Below are 20,799 nucleotides of genomic sequence, written 5' to 3'. Positions count from 1 at the left end.
ATGCAGGCCTAAAAGAAGCTCATCTGTGCAACCAACTAGGGCATGCCTTCAGAGACAGTTGGTACAATGAATAGAATTTAGTAAGGGAAATGGTCATTTGGTCATATCCTAGATCCAGCAGGGCCACCTCAAGGCTTAAGAGCCACCGCTCCAGGAAGCCAGCCCTGACCTGTCTGCAGCATCCCTGGACGCCTGCTCCATCAGTCTTTACCCAACCATGCCTTCCAGTCACACACACGGTTGGGTCACTTCTCTCTCTCCTCCAGCCTCTGACATGCCAGGCTGATCAAGAAGCTTGTCTGAGGCAGGGAGGAGATGAGCACCCCAAATTGCCCTGGCCCCAAGGGCACAGCGTTCCTACTGGAACGCTCAGGAGGAAGGAGGTAAGCAGGCACCGGCCGGCCTGGCTCCCATTCTACTCCCAGGTGAGAGTGTTTCTTAAGTAAGCCCCACTAGCACAGGCTGGACAACAAACCTGTTCAAGCTGCACACGCTCTCCAAGAGCTTCACCTACCCACCTACAGTACAGAAGGGAGAGGTGGGCTCAGGAAGTTGCTTGATCTGCCAGAGGCTTCCTGCTGGAGACCTGCTTAGTCCTGTGCTTGGCTGCAATGTGTCTCTGCTGCTCCCCACTCCTGGTTGACCAAGGTTGGGTGAAGCAGGGAAAGCAGCCAGTTGCATGGCCATCTAGCTCAGTCTTACGATGGCTTCCTTCCCTGTCCTCTGTAGACACTGGAGACCACAGTGAATGCCTCCTGCTGGGTCTACCTGGGGACCAACTCCAGGTCTAAACATCTCACAGCAACAAGACTAATACAGTGCGACTACACTGTACTCGAGAGAAACTGGGTCACATGTTCATGACAGGCCCAGGTCTTAAGCCACATGCCTGCCCTCAGCAGAAAACAGCCAGTACCTGGGGAAAGGCTTAACCCTTGGCTTATATCACATATATCACCTCATAGATGCTTCAAAAGCCCAAGAGATTGCCTCAGCCCACTAAAGAAACTAAGGCCCAGATGCCCATTCTTCCAGTGTTCTTTGGGTCCACTTCCTTATCTGGGAAAGGAAGGATTCTTGCCCTAAGCAGAGAACAACAGGACTGAACACACACCAAGAAAGAACAGGATTGGGAGATAGGTACTCACTTCCTAGGTCACTGAGTTGCAATGGAGGTTGAGGGTATCCCCTAAAGACCACAGATTCAGGTCCAGCCCTGGTCCCTCACTCCCTTCCTCCCTGCTGGCTGGAGTCCCCCTGGCCAGGCACACTGCTCAGTGGCCGGCCTGCTGGGGTGACCCCCCCTTCCCTCAGCAGGCTCTAGCACTTTACTACCTTGCCTCGGTTCAACCAACCTCAACACCCAGCATCAAACCCTTTCTTCCATCAAGTTTTTAATGCCCAGATCCCCCAAATAAGCAGGGACATTTGCCAGGCCATGTTGGAAACTAATCACATTGTTGTACCTTCACCCAGTACGAACTCCTTGTGGGTAGACTGGGTTTGTCTTAGCCCCAGTGTTCAGAGCTTCAGAGTTCTTGGGCCAAAGCCCCCAAGACCCCACCCCAGCAGCCAAGTTCAACCATATCTGATGGAGGTCAGGTCAATGAGGAGAAGAACAGACCTCCTGAGTTCAGATACTGAAGGGACCATTCCCTAGGAGAAGTGACAAGGATGATTCAGAAGTGGGTGATCAAGGTACTCACTGCCTGTTCAAGGCTGATTCCTGAATTTGGCCTGAAGGCCCCCAACCCCATACCAGAGAGGACCCTATGGGGCTCACTGTATCTTCTGTGGCAGTACTCCGGTCCATCTACCTGGTCCACCTAAGACCTTTTCAAACACAGCAGGTTCTAGCTCCACAGTAGCTCCTTGAAACCACAGCCCTGACACCTACACTCCATGGAATGGAGTCACACACTTCCTGGGAAGTAGATCCTAGGTAGTTCCTGAGCCAGCCAGACCACCGACTAGTAAGATCTACACTAAATTCCACTCCTGAGAGCAGGTCTGACCAGTACATACAAACCTGCAGGAAGGAAGGGAGTGACTCAATGACATCCCCACCTGGAACTCTGCACTGAATTTGCTCTTCGGCATAGTATGGCTCACTCCATTTCCTCCACTCTCCTCTCAGAGGCCCTGTGCTAATCAAGCTCCACAGTTCCCAAGCTAGTAGCCAAATGTGCATCAAAAATCACCTTGGCTAAGGACCAAGACATCTGCTATTACCCTTCCTTCATGTCTAACAAAATCATCTCATTTCAAAGCCCAGCCCATGCTGTCCCTGTCTCTCCAGGATAACAGCCCACATCCATACTGCCTGCGCCCTACTCCACAGTGCCTGCGCCCTACTCCACAGTGCCTGCCTGTCTCCTTCCCCTAACTCTCACCACAGTCCTATCAGGACTGAGGCACAGCACCCTTTCTAAGAAAAATAACCTGCTTGAGATCTTATAGTAGCAAGCAACAGTGAAAGAGCCCACCACAGCTCAGAGAAATCCACGGGTGACTCTGCGAGCACATGCCTCGGCCTCAGCCTGGCCTTTCCATCTCCCCATAGAAGCTATCTGGAACTAGGGAGGACAAGGGCCAAGCAGGGCTGATTGCTCTTTGTGACCCACTCCTTCCAGGGCCCAGGAAACGTAGGCATGGGCAAGGGAGAGCCGCTGCTGGAGGCAGAGCCAGCCCAACAGCAGCTTATTGTGAGGCCCAGGAGCAGGAACAAGGAGACATTGTCTGGCTCCTGGGCACAGCCTTATCCGACAGTTCTTCCGCCAGCACACAAGCTGTTCTTCAACTCTAATCTTTTTCTCTTAAAAGGTTAAAGACACAGAAGTTAGGCAAATTCCCCATTATTTCAATGAATGAGGGGGCCCAAAAATGAAACACAAAACTTGTGACAATTGAAAAGCTCACTTGACTAGGAGTGGGCTCACAGGCTACGGGTGGGTGGGCTTACAGTAAGACTGTTGAATAAGGGGGCTCAAGGCCACCCTCCACACCTCAAAGGGGACAGAGAAAGATGTTGTGTTTGGCCCCAGGGCACAGCTGGGACCTGGAGAAGCCAGCTGCAGTTCAGGCAGGCTGTCTCCAAACGAGGCAGTGGAAGGATGGAGGCAGGCCTGGGAGATCCTTTAAACACTTGACAGAGGGGCAGCGGAGATCCCTCAGAGGTTAAGAACACTGGCTGCTCTTCCAGAGGACCTGGGCTCAATTCCCAGCACTCACAACCATCTGCCACTTCAGTTTTGGGGGACCCAGTGCCCTCTGCAGACCTCCGTGGGCACCAGGCACATATGGTGACCACATAAACATGCACATAAACACTCGCACACACAAAATAAGATACTGTGGAAAGCCATATGGAGGAGGGGTGCCTGCACTACTGGGCAACAGGGCAGACAGGCCACAGTGAGCCCTGGAGTAAACACACTGATGTGAAGGACACCACACAAATGCCATCGGGTGGCAAGACTGAGAGAGCTGAGCATCAGATGCCAGCTGTAGCAGCAAACCAACATCTCCACCTGATGCATACATACAGCTTTAAGTGCCTCAGCCACTCAACTCACTAGACCTGTTTCTCATCCATCCCTAGAGTACTGGACAACGCTCACAGGGAGTCACTCTAAAAGTCAAATGGGGCATTGTGTGTGGGGGTGGGGGAAGTTCGTGAGGACAAGTCAGTTCCAGAAATTGGCATCAGTCACTTGTGACCATGCCATCTCTCTTTACTTAAACCACCTTTAATGCAGGGGCTGGGAGATGAGTGAAGACAGTTCCAGGATAGGCTATCCTTCTACCATTTCCCAAGCTGTTCCTGTTCATTCCCTAACCACTCAACTTCCTTACTTCCTCTCTCTGAGGAACAGGAGCAATCTCAGTAGCCTATATGCCCAGGATGTCTCCAAATAAAAAAAAAAAAAAAAATTTTTTTAAATTTAAATTTCCTTTAGTGAATTTAAGGGGAAAGAAGAAATGCATGGGGGTTCCATACCAGGCCTGGGACAGGGGGAAAAACAAAACAAAACAAAACAAAACATGAACAATATCTCCAGAGTTAATGCCCACCCAAAGACTAGAAGCCCTATCAGTTCTGGAGTGAGAATTCGGCAAACTGTAGGCCTCGGCAGGCCTCTACCTGTGCAGCAAGCCTAGGCAGCATGCTGAAGCTCTGTCCACAATGGAGCTGCTTCTGGATAGAGTCCTGGAACATGTCAGGACAAGGGCACTGACTCCTGGAAATCGAGTGCTGGACATAAGCTGGGCTGTGCCTTGCTGGAAACATCTCTCCTCAGCCCTGTCAAGGCCTGAGTAATAGCTGCTGAGGCCTGTTCTCACTCCTGGCCCAGCTAAAATCCCAGATTAGGAAAGGAGAATACAGCTGCCTGGTGGCTCCCTGGGCCCTGGGCCCACAAACAACATCCTAAAAAGGCAGAGGCTGGCCAGTCAGCCCGAGAAACTTCCTGGCAAGAAAGCCTGGAAGAATTCGTCCCTCTTAGGCCTGGGTCTCCCCGGTCTAGGACTTCAAGAAGGTTCTAGCAGTCTTGAGGAACCTGGATGACACCTCCCTTTATATAATACTGGGCCCTGGCCTCCTGCCCTCACACAACCCCTGGGATCTCCACACCACAGGACTGAAAATATAAAGAGAATGCACCCAAATCAGGGCAGCTCATGAGCAGCTACAAAGCAACCTGAGGCCCGGTACCAGAGGTGTCCAAAGAATGCTGATGTGCTTACATGACACATCACCTCACAGCCTTCTCCCAACAGAAGGTGTCACCCAAAGCAGACAGGACAGCAGGGTTTCAAACAGGCCCAATGAGCCTGGTCTCTGTGTTGAATCCACCACATTCTGCCAAGACTCAGAGAGGGCGTGGCTTCGCTTCACAAGTCCAGACTGAAAACTGAACCCAGTGGCCTGGTCACCCTGACAGTCTGGAGCACCCCAGCAAGTGCCTCACACAGGAAAGTGAAGAACCAGGCTCCCATTCTAGTTCTACCCTTAGTCGACTGGAGACCTTTGGGTGGGCAATCTGTTTTTTCTCGGAACTCACAAACCCTAAATAAGTTTCCTCTCTTCTAGGGGTTGTTTCCTCTGTGCTGAGCTACTTACTAGAAAAGTCCTCCATCACTCCCCAAACTAAACCCAGGCATGGTGGCCACTTCCAGGGCTGCACACTTGCTCCTATCAGCAATAATGCAGCAGAAGTGCCTTCCTGCTGTCTGGAGGATTTGGGCCAGTGTTTTTCTTATTCCTGCATAGGGGGCTTCCAGAGGCAACAGGCCCCATCCTACCCTTCCAGGAGAGCCATACCCAGAGCCTGCAGGCCTCTGAGATCACATTCACCTTCACAGCCTACTTCCTTGAGTGGGGATGGGACAAAAACAAAAACCTTTCCATCTAATCCCCCGTCATCCTGCAGCCTGAATAATTTTGGGTTTTTAATCAATAGCTGTCAGACTTGTCAAATTACTTTGGGGACCACAAAGCAGTTTTTAAACATTCATAAACCTCAGTAGATCAGTGAAGTGCCCTGAATTTTAAAAGAGAATCTAAGAACACTCACTGAGCAGGATGAGATTTGAGTAATTCCAAGGAGAGTTGAAGCCCAATGGCCCCTACGACTTAAGCTCTTAGCCCTCCCTGGTTCCCAGGGGAAAATCCAGGCTTGGTCAGCCACTCAGAGACCAGGCAGTAGGACATTTCCGAGATTTTACCATACCTCCATCTCCACTTGTATCTCCAGGCAGAGTCCAATATCCCTGCATGCCACTGCAAACGTTTGGGGCTCTGACCCCAGCCACCTCAGCAGCACCCCAGCTTGTTGTCCTACCCCTTTCTTCTCCTTTCACTTTCTGGAGAAGTGTCAAGGCCCTGGTCAAGGTGAGCTCAATGGATCCCAGCTCAGGGACACACCCAGGTTCCCTTCAGTTTGACTGTGGGATGGTTCCTGATTACCCTAACCCTACCACAAATACTTCCAAGAGTAGCCTCCATGGCCCTGAAATGATTATGAGCAAACATCAAGAATCAGATAAAAATCAACAAGTATTCCCATTCCACAGGAAGCAGTTTATCTTGACTAACCTAATCCCCAGTCCTCCACCTCCAGGAGGTGGGGACGCAGGCAGCATCTGTCTTCTTCATCCAACACCCAGGTGCTGTTCCATGTGGTTGGCAGTTTGCATTAGAGTGACAGTTAATCCGAGAACTGCTGCCTTCCCCAACCCCTTGGGCCATACTTGTTATAACTGTTTAAATGTATTGATCACATATAATCAGTTGGGCATGGTGGCACATGTAATCCCAGAACTTGGGAGGCAGAGGCAGGTGGACCAGGAGCCCAAAGTCAGCCTCCACCACACAGAAAGTTCAACCACAAGAACCCATAAGCAAACCTCTGTGACCAGGGCCTACTAATAAGTCAAGTGTTGGTATCTGGGCCCTGCAGTCAGCCTCTATGCCCTGCCTTACTCTGGGCCTTCTGTTCCCTTCTCTAGCACTCCTCTGATGCTCCTGGCTTCCCCCTGGCCCAATGGCATTTCCAAGATGCCTCTCTCCACATGGACCAGATCCTTCCACCCTGTTTTCACAGCAAAGCTCCTAAAAAAGCTTCTTTGAGAAATGATCCCAGACAACCCCACCGGTTCTGCCCCTCATCCAAAAACAGGCTCAAAAGGACAGGTCACCTTGGGTAGACATCTTAAAGATTCCTATTTGTGAAGGACACATCTTGGAATAAGCATGTATGCTGAAGAGTCCAGCCACCAGGTCAGAGAAGGTTCCTCTTCAAATCTGGCCACCACTGGCCTCCAGGAGACAAAAGCAACAGACATAAAGGGGAAGGAGAGGAGCAGGGGAAATGTGGGTCAGTCTTCTCATCTGTCAAACGGGCTATCTATGGCTACACCACGCTGGTACCCATCCATTATGGACGGGGAATAATAAATGAATGCCTTCCTTATACCATCCTTGAGCCTGCAGACCCCCAATGGACAACAGAGCTACCACATCTCAAACTGCAGCAGGAGGTAGCTAGGAGCATTCACTGGTAGCCAATCAACAAGACGGCAGCCACCAGCTACCACTAAGTGCTCCTATACTACAAGCAAAACTAGAGGGGGAGCATGTCAAAGAAAATCAAGGGGTGCTCTTAAGTCCCCACACAGCCATCAGCTGCTAAGCCACCCAGCTAGAAAGTACACCAAAGCACTGGCTTATATCCCCTTTGGTTCTTATGTATCTGACTGTAGTTAATGAAACTGAGGCCTGGAGATAGCCTTCATAATCCCTCCTTTCCCCATACAATCCACACTAGTTGACTTTAGGATACACTAGCATGGTTATTTGCCATCTGGTCCAAGGCATCCCAGCAGATCAAGCCAAAGTACTTAACGTAGGTGTGTACCAGGCCAGCAGCTGGGCCCTGTCAACCCTTCTAGTGACCACTATATGGGGCAGCCCACCTTTGCACAAGGTGAGCCACTCTTGCTCACTTCCTGTCTGAGCCCTGCTCAGTGGTCACTTGTCCAGCACTGTGGCACACACCTGTAATCCCAGTACTCAGAAGGCTAATGTAGGAGAATTAAGTTTCAGGCCAGCCCATGCTATATAGGCCACACAGCAAGATGCTTTTGCAAGAACAAGAAAAGCAGACAGAAGAAAGAGAAGAAGCAAGAAAGAAGAAAGGAAAAGAAAGGGGATGGAGGGAAGGAAAAGGAAAAGGAAAGGGAAAGGGTGGGCAAGCCCTACCATCACAGTCCTCTCCAGTGTGCACTGAAAACTGGCTTTGCTCAGAGTCACAGTTCACAGGCACAGGGCAGGGAGGCTTGGCCATATGAGCTCTAATTCCCAAACTCCTCTCTGCCTGTCTGTCAATGCCTTGGGTTTTCACCTACAGAAACCGTGTGCTGAAATGAACCAACTTTCAAGTCACTCTACAGGAATTCCAGGTGGCAATAACGACAATGGGCTCTGCTTTGTCACCTGCCCTTAGCACGGTAATGAGTGAGGGGACTTACAAACAGAGAAGGCTCCCAGTGAACACTATCACAGACACAATCTGGTTTCTGACAACCTCTCCAGCTGCAGCCAGCACACTCAGCACCAGACACAGCCCAGGAGCTGAGGCAAAAGGGAGGTAAGCAGCAGCAAATCTGCCAGAGAGGAGACAGTAAGGCCCAAGCCTGAGCAAGCGCAGCTCCACCCAGCCCAGCTGGACAACCAGAGCAAAGGCCAGACTCCTCAGAGATCAGAACACTCCAAGCAGTTCCTGGCATTTCCCTGTTTACATCGCCACGGGGCCTTCAGAGAGCAGCACTGCCACCAGGTCCCCTTGCTCCTCCTAAACTGGCAGCGGCAGCAGCACTCTTGTTGGTGTCCTGTTGGAGGCAGACCTATTCTCACTGCTTCCAAGTTCTGGGCCAGTAGTGACTGTGTGGTAGGGCTGCCATCACAACTTGAATGTTGCCACCCTCCCGCTGGGCACCAGTGGCAATCTAGTACTGGAAGCAGCCCCAGCTCACCTGGGCCTCCCTAGGCCCAGGAGAATAAATGGCTCCCTTTTGCTCAACCACTACTAAGGCCACTCTCCATGCCTGAACACAGCTACCGATTTTCCAAGTTGGGGACAGAGGCTAGGCTAGCTGCCTAGACATTGGCTGTGCCCCACCAACCTCAGCCAGTCCAGCTCTGTGCTCTGGTTCTAGACACAGCACTCCAGCCCTACCCATTGGGACTAATCATGGCTAGTTAAACAAAAGCCAATGTTCCAACTCTCTGTAATATTCTCTTAAAGGGCCAGTGTCCCAATCAGGTCTGTAGGAACTTAAAGGTACAGATCCCCTTTTCTGTACAGGAAGCAGGAAAAGTGAAATAACAGCCCATGAGTCATGATCAGATTAGCAGCCTTAGGCTTCTAAGGGAGACTTCAGGCAAAATTCCTAAGAGTCAAACTTCACTTGAAGGTCCCAAAGCAGCTGAAACAGAAACAGTGAGACAAATGCTCATGTAGAGACTATAAATGTGAGGGAACATTGCCAGTTCTGAAAAATCACTATTTACCAGGCACAAGATTTGGCACTCCTAACGTTGTCTGCTTTATTCTCCACAACTGCCCGGACAGGTGGAACCATCAGCCCATCTTCCAGATTAACAAATTGAGGTCAAGAGAGGGCTTCTCCAGGATTACACAGCAGGATGGGACTTCAACCCACAGGGCAGTGTAAGCAGAGGATGCCCTAAGCCTGGCCATTGCCACAGCTCCCTCCCCAAGAGACCACCTCTCTCCTGTCTCAACCTTAGGTCCCATAAGATCCACATCCTTCAGTACCTTTCTCTTCTACTAAGAAGGGATGGCACTAAATCATCTGTCTAACGCGCCCGGCCACTGGGCTTCCAGGCTAAGTCGAAATGCCCTCTGAGATCTCTTCTTCTTTTACCTTACATTATAAGACCCCAAAAGAGACAAAAGCCAGGAGGAGTCCTGAAAGGGCAGAGGATGGCCTGCAGGTTCTGCAAATATTCAGATACTATGCAGGCCTCTCGTTCCTCCACAAATAGGTTCTGTGGACAGAGGCAAAAGGTGGGAGCCATATTTTTTTAGCCCAAGACTCAGACACAGAGTCTATCCACAGGGATGGAGGGGTAGAGACACCAAACTTGGGCAAGAGAAGAAAGGGAAAGATGCTTGACTGCCTGGAACCTGAAACCGTATCTGAGAAGGCGGCCAAAAAGAGTGAGCCATTCTGGGTTGCTGTAGTGTGTCTACAGAGTGGCTGAGTTCAACAGTTGCTATATGGCTCACATTGGGCAGGTGGAAGCCTCAGGCCCAGCACAGCAGAGGCTAAGCTCTGAGGATTGATCATTTCACTGTTTCTACGGAGCCTAGAAGTCAAGTAAGACTGAGGATCTGACTGCACTCAAACCTGAGCCATTCCACTTGCTACCCATAAATTCTTAAACAACCTGTGATGTCTTTGAGCCTCCCTCATTTTCCTCCTTTGTAAAATGGGCTATTTCAAAACAGAAGGACTCAGAACAAACCTGGTGTTCAGTGAGCGCCTAGCAAAGACCAGCTTGGCTGAAGGAGCGGGGCATGCTGGGAGGCACAAATCAGGGGCAAGCTTCCAGGGTAGCCATGGAGGCAAGTCATTTTCCTCTGGGAAAGAATTTTCAGGGATCCCTTGCAGGATGACTGAAATGACTGCCTTTCCCTGGAGACCATAAAGCCTGAGAAAGGACGGGATCTAGCCAAATACTTTGAAGCAGCAACAGCCTGCTTAGTGTCCACAAGAAGGCAAGAAGGAAGGAGCCCTAAGCCTGGGGGTCTTGCAGCATAGGACCTCAACTCCCAGAGTGGAGCCTATCTCACACCTGACCTTTGGCCTCAGTCTCCCCACTCCCCATGTGTCTCCAGAGCTTCTGACATCAACAAGCTTATAGAGGCACTGCTTTACGCCACACAAGCCACCTCCAGCTGTTGCACAGAGCTTCCCCATACAGCCAGGAGTCCCCACTACAAAAGCACCCTAAGGCCTGCCGAGCTTGAGGCTCATGGCTCCTTGGGGCCCGATGCATGTCGGGTGGTTCCAGAGTAAACAGGTCCAAGGTAGAAAGAATGCCTCCAGTCCTGGCACAGTCTATGGCTGATTCCTGAGACACAGCAGGAGACACAGCTCTTAACTGGCTGGCTGGGGGCTTTGTGTACCTCAGCCACAATTCTGGCCTTGTTTCTTAGCAACTGCAAGCCCTTCGCTTTCCAGGGCCTCAGTTTCCTCGTGTACAAAATTAAGTAATGTAGGCCCACCTGAAGGCAGCACAGGTAAAAACAATGGTTAAGCAAATGCAGAAAAGGCATTTAACCGAGCAAATGGGATCTCCAAAGACTCAAATGTCTCAGTTATTCACTCAACAGGCACTGAAAACCTACTGGGCTCTGTTGTCCCTACACAAGTCACACACATTCTAAACTGTTTCCAGAGCCAGCATGGCCTTGGGATTGAGGTAACGGAGCTAGCAACCAAAGTCTGCTAAGACTTCAAAGTCGCCTGGACATTTTTAGTGTAAAGAAGTCTACCTCTGCTCTAAGAAAGAGCCCTGAGGGGCCACAGACCCAGAGATCCAGGGGAAAGCGTGGACATAAAGAATGAAGGATGGGGCAGGGCCAGGCAAGTCACCAGGAATCTGAGAGAGTGAGACATCCAGGGCATCCAGGGAGCCATCCAGAGAGCTAAGTGGAGGGCCATTTGTGGTTAACATCTGGAGGATGTAACCTAAAGCAGCCTCTCTGGACAGTCTACCAAGGTAGACTATAGAGAAGAGCCAGGTCACCTGAAGCTCGGTCTATTCAACACACAGGGGTTCCCACCACCAGACGCCTTTGGGTTGCCACAGCCGACACCATCCTGGGACCCAGGCCGTTACCCACACAGGGACCCCTCATTCTTCATAGGTCCCTTTGTCTTAACTTTCCTCCAGGCTCTACAGGGCTCTGGTTTGGGAAGGAAAATGCTTCCCTATGGTGATGTCACCCACTCCCACAGCTTTAAACACTCCAGTGTGCTCACAACTCCAACTCTGTACCACATCCTCCCAGACTCCTGTCTCAAGTGGGTGGCATATCTTCAGTCTTCTCCATGCCCCAGAGAACCTCAGGCCTAAGACAGTCCCTTTCCCCAACTCTGCTTCTCCTGTGGGAGCCCAGAGGGCCAGCAGCCTGGCCTGTACTAGACTTCCCCACTCCACTAGGAAGTCAGAGCTCTCAAACCCTTCCGGTGGGAGCTGCAGAGCTGGCTCAGTGCTTAAGAGCACTAGTTGCTCTTGCAGAGGACCCCGGTTCAATGCCCACTACCCACATGGTGGCTCACAGCATCTGTAACTCTGGTTCCAAGGGATCTGACCTCTGTGGGTACCAGGTACATAGTATACAGACACACACAAGGGGGAAACACTCACATGCATTAAATAAAATTAAGCTACAACAGCAACAACAAAATGCTTCCAGTGACTCGCAGATAACTGCAGTAGGACCATGCAAATTTTGAAGCCCTTCCCAAGTGGGAGAGGTGGAAGTCTGCTCTAAACCCTTCATTTTTAACTAGTGTGTGCCTATGCTGGCCGGTCCCCACCTGCCTTGGGGATGCTGCACCTGTTGGAAGAGCTCTTACTCTAGCCCACTTTCAAAACAGATGCTTCCTGCCTTCTTGGAATTCACCATCCTCCCCGACTCTTCAGTCCATGCCAGGTCCTGTCCTGCCTCCTCAGCAAACACCTGGCTCTGTTCCTTCAGAGCATCTTGTGCATTCAGCCAACAAATATTTACTAGGTGCTAACTATGTGCCAGGTCCTGTTTTAGGCACTGGGATACAGGTGCTGAACAAAGTCAGTCCTGGGCGTGCAGCCAGCTATCGCTTACTTATTTTTACCTATGTCTCACCATAAGGGAAGCTGTGCGTGGCCAGGGGCTATCAATGTCATCTGTCCTAACAGAGTGTTCAATATGATGTAAACTCTACTTATGCAAATCAAGGGTCAGAGTGGCCAAGGAAGCAAACTCAGAAAGATAAGAAATCCAGAGCCCCCTTCCCCCACCCCACCCTCAGGAGAGAAGGCAGGCTTCAGGACTGCAGCGGACCAGCAGCTCAGTCCTTGGGGACAAGACACACACGTAGCAGCTGCTGAACAAACACAAGGGTAATGGCAGCCTCTAGAGTTCCTCAGAGAAAGCCAATCCTTACCCCTCAACCCACACACAGAAAAGAGGAGAAGGGCTCTACTCTGAAAACCCTTTACTTCTTATTAGTGTCTAGATCAGTACACGTTTCAGAAGGAAAGCTTCTGTGAGCAAAGAGACAGACTCAGACTTTTAAATCTGTGTCCAAGAGGCAGTGGCAGGGAGAACCACAGGGCCTGGGGTCGCATGCAGCTTTGCCGAGAACCCAAAGACCCCTTTTCAGTCACCTTCCCCACCTGCAGCTCCTCTGGGCTAGGATCAAGAGCCAGGCCATGGGACACCCAATTTGCAGGTGCCCGGAGCTTCATCTGCTGGTTTCCTGGTGCTTGTTCCCCAAGGGCAGGACTTGGCTCCCAAGGCATTGGAAGCCATCTATCCAGCAACTCCAGCCCCAGGCCTATTCTCCCATACTCTTTGTTGGGAACAAGAGGTATATGGAGAGATCTGGGTTAGGCTTCTGTTCACCACAGCAGTGTACACTGACCATTCCTCCTAGTGTCACACCTCCAAAGAGAACTAGCCCTTAGCCTCCAGCCATGCCCCACACCCCATGCCTGGCTGAATGCAAAATAAACAGGGAGCGGAAATCTGAGTCCTCTTCCTCCTTCCCTGCACATCCAAACACAGACCTTGGCAAAGGGAGGAGTGCAGGCCTGGACACCTGAGGCCCGGGGGCCAGGTGAGGCTTCCGAGGATGGCTGGGCCTCCAGAGAGTGGCACCTCCAGACCAGCGCAGGATCTTGCCAGGGTTGTCACTGAGGAGTCCAAGGCCACAGAGGCCCATTCCCAAGAGAGGCGCAGACAGACCCAGGTGGTCTAGGTGGACATCTAAGAGGTGAACCCAAAGGGTTCCTCCTCCATGCTGAAACTCCCAAAATGTTTTAAACACACAGAGGTGACGTCTAAAGATTTCCGGGTTCCCCAGAGAACAAGAGGAAAATTACAGTCTTCCATCCAGGTAACCACGAGGCCTCCAGGTCCAAGAAGTCAGAAGAGCTCTTGAAAATAAACAGCTTCTCCTAGCCAGCAGCAGGAACCTCCCAGGGCCTATGGCGGGTGCAGGAACAACTCCAGGAAGCCAGGAGCCTCAGCTCCAGAGTTTCCACAAGCACCTCCCCTGGAGTGCAGGCTCTGCCCTCTGGAGTCCCGCCCCTAGCCTTTGCGGTAGCCAATACCCGGCAGCCCCAGTTGGATTCAGTCTGGTCTCAGATCAAAAGATCAGTCTTGGGAGAGCCCTTCCCACCCTCCTCCCCCATGTCCATTATCACCCTGCTTCATTTTCTTCATAGCAGGGATCTGAGGTCATCTTGTTTTGTTGTAGTTTTCCCCTCCCTCAAGAACTTTACCAGTCCAGCCCCAGTGAGCCCAGAACACCTTACTTGGCACCTGCCAAAAAACAAAACGCAGGGGCATGATAGGCGTCTGATCTATGAATGTATTTTCCTAGCTGGTCTGCCAGCCAGCTAGGGATAGATTAAGGAGGAGTTGGAGCAATCCAAGCTTTGAGGGAATCCCTGTACCTCTCACCTCTCCAGCTTCTCTGCCAAGCCCACAGCAGTCCAGACTCCCATCAAGCTGCACTGCTCCCAGGAACTCTCTCCAGGCCAGAAGTAGCTGGCTCCGCCCTCTACTCTCCCAGGCCTGGAGTGGGCCTTTCCTTCCCAGGCCGGCTGCCTTCTGTGGCTTGAGATGTGTGGCTGCTCTCCAGGGCAGGCCCAAGCTGTGGGGATGGAGACAGTCTGGAGGGAATGGAGGGCTAGAAACTGGGGCTTGGCTCCCATGTGGTCTTTCAATCGGCCCCCAGGCTACACTCCATCCCAATAGCACCTTTCAACTATCGCCACTCCAAAACCATACTTTGGATTGTAGGCACTGCAGAGAAAGTCTGGACTGTAGGCACTTCAGAGGGAGGTGAGACAAAAAGGGCTCCATCTTGGGGCTATCACCTAGCTCACAACAGCACAGCCAGAACAGCCAGGGTAAACCTCTGAGCAAAGACTACATTTTAAAAAAGCCCCACAAAGAGAGGTCCCAAGAAGGGCAGGGGTTTGTGGACCAGTCACTGGGACAGAAGGACAGGGGAGAAGCTCAGCCATTCCCCCCAACCCCAGTCCCCTAGCCTGGAGTCCTCCTGCTGAGACGGTTTCTGGGCCCCAGACAGCAGTCTTGGCTGCAAAGGCTCTCTTTGAGATGGCTTCTCTACTGCAGAAGTAGTGTCTGGCTGGGCCAACAGGACAAGGGAGTGTTAAAGATAGGAAGGTAGGCAAGCTGGGAACCAGAGTTCTCCTACATCAGAGTGGTGCCCAGATATCTAGGCGCTACATTTGGAGATGAATCTTCAGGCCTTCCCATACACAGCACTCACTGTAACAGAGATCCTCTGGGAAGGAATCCCTAGTGAGGCAGACATTTTCGCCCAGATGACCCTTTTCCACACCGCAAAAGACAAGCCACAGTACCAGGCTCCACTTACTAGGCCTCTAGCACCAAGGGGCCAACCCTCTTTCCCTCAGAGCCACCAGGCACAGAAAAGCTGATCTAGAGCTAAACGGTTCATAACTTCAAGAGCTTCACATCCCCAAAGGAAATACAGCTCTCGCCCAGGGCCAGGCCCTCCTGGGATCACCACAGCTGCAGTTCCGTCCCTAGCAGTTGGAGTCGCTAGAGTGTCTGGCACCTACTGCATGCTGGGGCAAGCATAGGGCTGCTGACGAGGCTATACTGTTGGCCCTGGGTGAATCCAACCTTTGGGCACCTAGTTTACTCCATCTTGCCGGGCTCCAGTTTCAGATCTGGCTCTCTTCTGGGCATGCTGGCCCAACAGCACCCCATCTGGCCACAAATGCACCTGCCCATCCCTCAGAGTACATGGTCCGTCAGGCTTCTAGCTAGCTACAGTTGGAGCCTAGGTTCACCCTCTCGGTTTCCAAGTCTTAGTAACAATACCTAATGTGAAGAGGTGACAACATACTCACAGAGTACAGAACCAGAAAAGGTTTCACAGTGGCCAAACCAACAGGAAAGGAGCAAACACAGCCCATCTTTTAAGCACCAGGGTGCCGGCTCCAAGCTGGACCTTTTACTACCAGTTTCATGATCATGCATGCAACAGACAGGCAAGTCAATCACTTCCCATATAAAGTCAGGTCCACAGATGAGAGTCACTTGAACAAATGGTCCGATCCAGATGTACGTCACTCAAATACGCCTCCAACTGGAAGCCCTCCTAGAATTCTTCCAGGCAGGAAGCCATTCCCTGCCAGTGATTCTGCATTTTCATTCTTTCTGAGAAAAGGCCTCAATCTTTATCCCAAGATGGCCTCAAATTCAAGCTGCTACTGCCCCAGGCTCCCAAGCACTGGCTAACTATGGACACCATGAGCGCATGGTACCACACTCGCTTCTCCTGGCTCTGTCTTCTTGTAGCAAACAGGCCCCAGGACAGGACTTTTTGCCGTAGGTGGTACCAGTCCCAGGAAGGGGCCACTGCTAACAAGCACAGGCTGGACCACATCCTAAGCTGGGCTCCCACACTTACCAACTATCTGGCCTTGGAGTAGCTGTATCTTCCACACCCTCCCAGCCCCAACCAGAGGTGCACACAGCCTTGAAACAAACAGGCCTGAGTGCCAAGCCTTCCTGAATAGGCCCTATACCTCAGCACACTCCTCACCTTCATAACCAACCTCAAGACCCTCCCTTCTTCATGGACACACCCTCCTGTCTAGATAATCCACCTTCAGAGCCCGGCTAGGCCCCACCCACTTAAGGTCACTCTTTCCCTATTCCCGGGCTCCCAGCCATAGGAATATGTCTCTGCCCTGCCTTTACCTTGTGCTCTATGGCCTGCATGCTACTTCTTGATCTGTAAGGTCCTCCTCAGGGTCTATTCATCTCTGGTTCAACACCAATGACTCCTTAATGCACCATGAACACCCACACGCCCCTACAGGCCAGTCTCGTCACTGAGCTCAAGGCCCTGGCATCTTTCCTTTCTGAAGATGTACTTACCCACCCCAGGTAGCTCTCTGTAAGACTCTGGAAACTCCCCCCCTTTCCTGGTGTGACAGGAGAATGAAGGCACTGAGGCCCTGCCTGCAAATCCCTGGCTTATCTTCATTGTCAACGTGAGTAGATTTAGACTGGTGAGGCAGGTACACCTATGGGAGAGGAGAGCATCGCACTGGCAGCCTACAGAAAGAACGGGAGCCAGGTACCTGCAGTGCACTTGCCCTCTGCTTTCTAATAGGCCAGGAGTTGAACAGCATTCCCCTGCCAGACTCTATTCCTAAACTGATCATGGGGCCAGTGCCCAAGAACAGAACTCTTTTAAGCTAACAGCCACATACATAACCCCTTCCTCTGCTTCTGCCTTGCATTTGGTCACAGCAATTGCAACAATGACCAGCATGGTTACCTATTCCCCTCTTCTCTCCATGGGCTGCTCCCTGAGGACAGAGGCCCCCCTCTAGAGGAGGTGCTGCTATAACCTGAGGACCATCCCAGGACGAATCAACAAGTCCCACAGAGCAGCCCTGTGGGACCCCTGCAGAGCACTCTGCTAGGCCTGGCTGTGGCAGGACAGGGGCCTCCCAACACATGTGCTATCTACACTCTGGCTGATGGTAGGATGCAAACGTGATGTTAGATTGAGGACCAACTCCAAGAGGCAGTTTCCAGGCTCCCCAGTTGTTAATGGATGCGAGCACATCCATGCATGTGTAGCTTTATCGTCACCAACAAAAACCAAATGTGTCCTGGCACCTGCTCTGAGCCAAGCCCAGAGTGAGGTATTTTACATACATTATCTCCTTAAACCTCCATGGGCTCTAGGTGTGGGTATCCACACAACAGCTGCCCGAAAACAAGGCTGAAGCACAGAGGGGGCAGGAATGCTGCCCAAGGTCACACAGATACTTACTTACTGGTGGGAGCTGGAGTTCTGGGCTCCCCAACACCCATTGCTGCAGGGCCTGAACTGTGTGGGTGTTTCAGGAGCACTGTCAGCCCACAACAGCCCTCAATTCCCTTCCTCTCCACTGGCTCAGTAGACCCATCTCCTCCAGGTAAGCCCAGCAAGTTCCCAGCCTCTGGCTACCTCTAATCCCCAGGAGCCTGGATACATCCCTCTCCTCTGCCAGGCCCCCATGCAAAGCTTTGTGGTGATTACTGTGGCTGGCAGAGAAGCCTGGAACCTTTTCCCCCACCGAGATGTTAACACATGTTGGCTCCCCAAATGTAATGTTTCCATTAAAGCGTTTCGTGGGAGTAAATTCCCACACATGTTGACACCTCTCTGAAAATACAGAGTAAATTTACTTGAACAAGCAATGAGACATGGTCAGCATTTCCCTTCCTTGGCTGTCACACTGCCAAGCACTGGGCAGCAATGCATGGTGTGCCAAGGATCAGATGTTATCAAGAACAAAGAACACAGTGACCATAATCTACCCCTAGTGTCTATGCTACTACTACCCAGTGCTCAAAGCTCCCCATCCTGAAGTCTTATCCAGAAAAAGAGCCACTCACTGGGCTCTAACTAGTACCTCATTTGAACCTCTAAATCAGCTGTTACCTAGTCCACAAGCCCTATCCCTAGCTCCACTACCATGGGTTCCAACTATCACCTGTTATCTACACTAGGTTACATGTCAAAGTTCAAACATGCTTCCTGAAATTCAAATCCCTGAAGCTGTGTCCTTATCCCCAACCCTGGGACGACCAGTAACAATGGCACAGGGTGACTTGGGGGAGGCTGCCACTCTCTCAGGTTGGGTGGCTGTCATAAGTCAATCAATCTGGCATCACTGCCTGGCTCCAAGAAAGTCAGTGTCCTGCTCCAACACTGCTCAGTCAGAAGTGAGGTCAGAGCAATTGATTCTCACAGTGCTCTGTGGCAAAGGGAGATGAGAGGAGGTCCACCAGCCACTGCTGTCCGTGCTGCTGAATGTAGCCAGACAGCCGGTCTGCAGCCAGATGGCATTCACAGTTCCTGCCCTCAGACACCCCTCTTCAGGAGGTGGAAAGGCAGCCTGGGACCTGCCTTTCTCTTCCTCCCAGGGTTCTTTGAGCCTGTTCCACAGGCATCCTGTACAACACTGCTGTGAGCTGACACCAGCATACACACCACAGAAGGACAGGCGGCACCATCCGCCCTTTGCAGAAGAGAGCACAGTCCCATTAGACAAACAACCTGCCCAGGCTATCTAGCTAGGGTCCCAAGCATGGACGATGCACCCCGCGCCTGCCCTCAGAAAGCTGACAGCTGAGTGGAAAGGCACACCAAATTGGTGCCAACTAAAACAACGTGGCAGGCTATGGGCCTGAAGGGGCTGCATCACTGTCCAGTGTGAGTCTGACACAAAGGAGGCTATCACCAGTATGCTCCCTGGAGCAGGGAGCTGGGTTAGGTTATATGGAGGTGGGTGGCCCAACTCACCCCTTTCTGAGTCCCCCGACTCCCTCCAAAGGCTGTGCCTGGCACACAGGGCACCTCTCATTACCAGCCCAGGGCTGGCCACTGACATCCTGTTTACACCAGAGCAGCCCAGCCCCACGAGGCAGGTGCCCTGTTTACAGAGGTACGTAGCAGGGCATTCTTATTTTCCCAATCTGCAGAGCCGGCAAGGCCCACAATGTCTGACCCTGAGGCCTGCATCCCAGCGAGTACTAAGCCGTAAGTTTCCCCATCTGCACAAACTGCTGCTGGAAGTGTGGCACCTGTGGGCTGGCGCTGAAGACCTGAAGCCTATGTCCTGGAGGTGGAGGTTACAGGGTTTGGGAGCCTGAATAACACTGGTCTGCTGGAGCCATGCTTGCTGAGGATGGCCAAAGATATGGAGTCATAACTGGTGAGTTCAGTGGCACAGATCCAGCAGCGGATCCAGTAGTGATGATGGTGCTGCAGTGGAAACAGCTGAGCACAGCAAATAGAGCCATTGACCCAATTCAGCTCCATTCTGTCTTCAAGAGAATGATGGAGTGTAAATGAATAGGTTTTCCATGTCCCCAGTGGCTTTGGAGAAATGGAAAGGAGAAGGGGGAACCAAAAATGGCTCCTGGCCCACTGTTGGTTATTTTTGAGTCATTAGGGAAGGCTTCATGCTTTCCCTGGTAGCCAGAAAGCACTGGGAAGCAGTGAGGTGAGCTGGACAACAAGATGGATCCCAGCTTCACCAGCAGCCTTGTGGGTGGAGCTGTTGGTCTCCTCTGAGCCCTGGGTTCCTTATCTCTAGAATGGGAATCCTACAAGCCCCACCTTCCAGCGCTACTAGGACAGATAAAGAAAAGCAAGCCAGAGTGAGAGGGCTCAGGTAGACAGGAATGCAGTTCCAAAGCTATCGAATGTTCTTCTAGGAGAATCCACAACTCTCAACTCTGAGGAGAGAACACATAAGGTGAATGGTTTAGGGATGTGTAAGTGCTTGCTGGTAACAAATGAAGAAGAAACCATAATACCATCTCACTCCATCAGGTGAGACCCAGCCTGTTTGTAGACCCAGCTACAGCTGGTCATGAGCCACTGTGGGCCACCTCTAGTTTAATGACAACACTGTAAATCAATCTAGGCTGTGACAGTGTCCTCCCAACTGCTTACTGCCTTACAGTAAGCTCAGAGGCCAGGCTAGCCCCGTCAGCAGGCAAGGTAGCTTCCTCCTCCTGCTGTTAAAGATAGTCTCCTTTAGGTCCTGGGGTGGGGGGTGGGGGTGGCTACTGAGTGGCTAACTCCCCACCCTTCACACCTCAACATCAGACTGCAGAAAGAAGGGCGTCTGCCTGGTCTGGTTTTACTTTAGAAGATATGGGGCCTACTTCCCTCTTACAGCAATTCTCAGCTTCCTCTTTAGCAAAATTCAGGCTTCTGAGAGGGCCAAGAAAGAGAAAAGACTTAGAGATGAAAGAGGGGTGCATTACCAAGTGCCCCTAACAGAAGAGCACTCAGAGCAGAGGAACCTGCCTGTTGAGGCAGCGTTACCCTTTGGGCTCTTGACTGTTCGAGCAGTCTCATGCTCTGTACACAGGAGGTAAGGATCTGTGGGACACTGAGTGTTGCACA

The 20,799-nt window shown here is 51.6% G+C and overlaps 1 protein-coding gene across 10 annotated transcripts in view; it reads right to left on the bottom strand.

The window, feature by feature from the left end:
• Dab2ip (DAB2 interacting protein) overlaps positions 1-20,799 on the bottom strand; it is a 176,350-nt gene that overhangs the window by 27,167 nt on the left and 128,384 nt on the right. The window contains exon 1 of one of the 10 annotated variants that reach the window (XM_021656169.2): positions 13,373-13,796. The exons of the other annotated variants lie outside the window; for them this stretch is intronic. Within the exon in view, the coding sequence (XP_021511844.2) occupies positions 13,373-13,527 (155 nt within the window). The 5' untranslated portion in view covers positions 13,528-13,796. Of the gene's footprint in view, positions 1-13,372; positions 13,797-20,799 lie in introns of those variants that run through there. 10 annotated transcript variants of the gene reach the window in all.

This window comes from Meriones unguiculatus, chromosome 8 (genome assembly GCF_030254825.1).
Source record: "Meriones unguiculatus strain TT.TT164.6M chromosome 8, Bangor_MerUng_6.1, whole genome shotgun sequence".
Classification (NCBI taxonomy): Eukaryota; Metazoa; Chordata; class Mammalia; order Rodentia; family Muridae; genus Meriones; species Meriones unguiculatus.
Note: the sequence above shows the minus strand (reverse complement) of the source record. Positions and strands in the feature narration are given on the sequence as shown.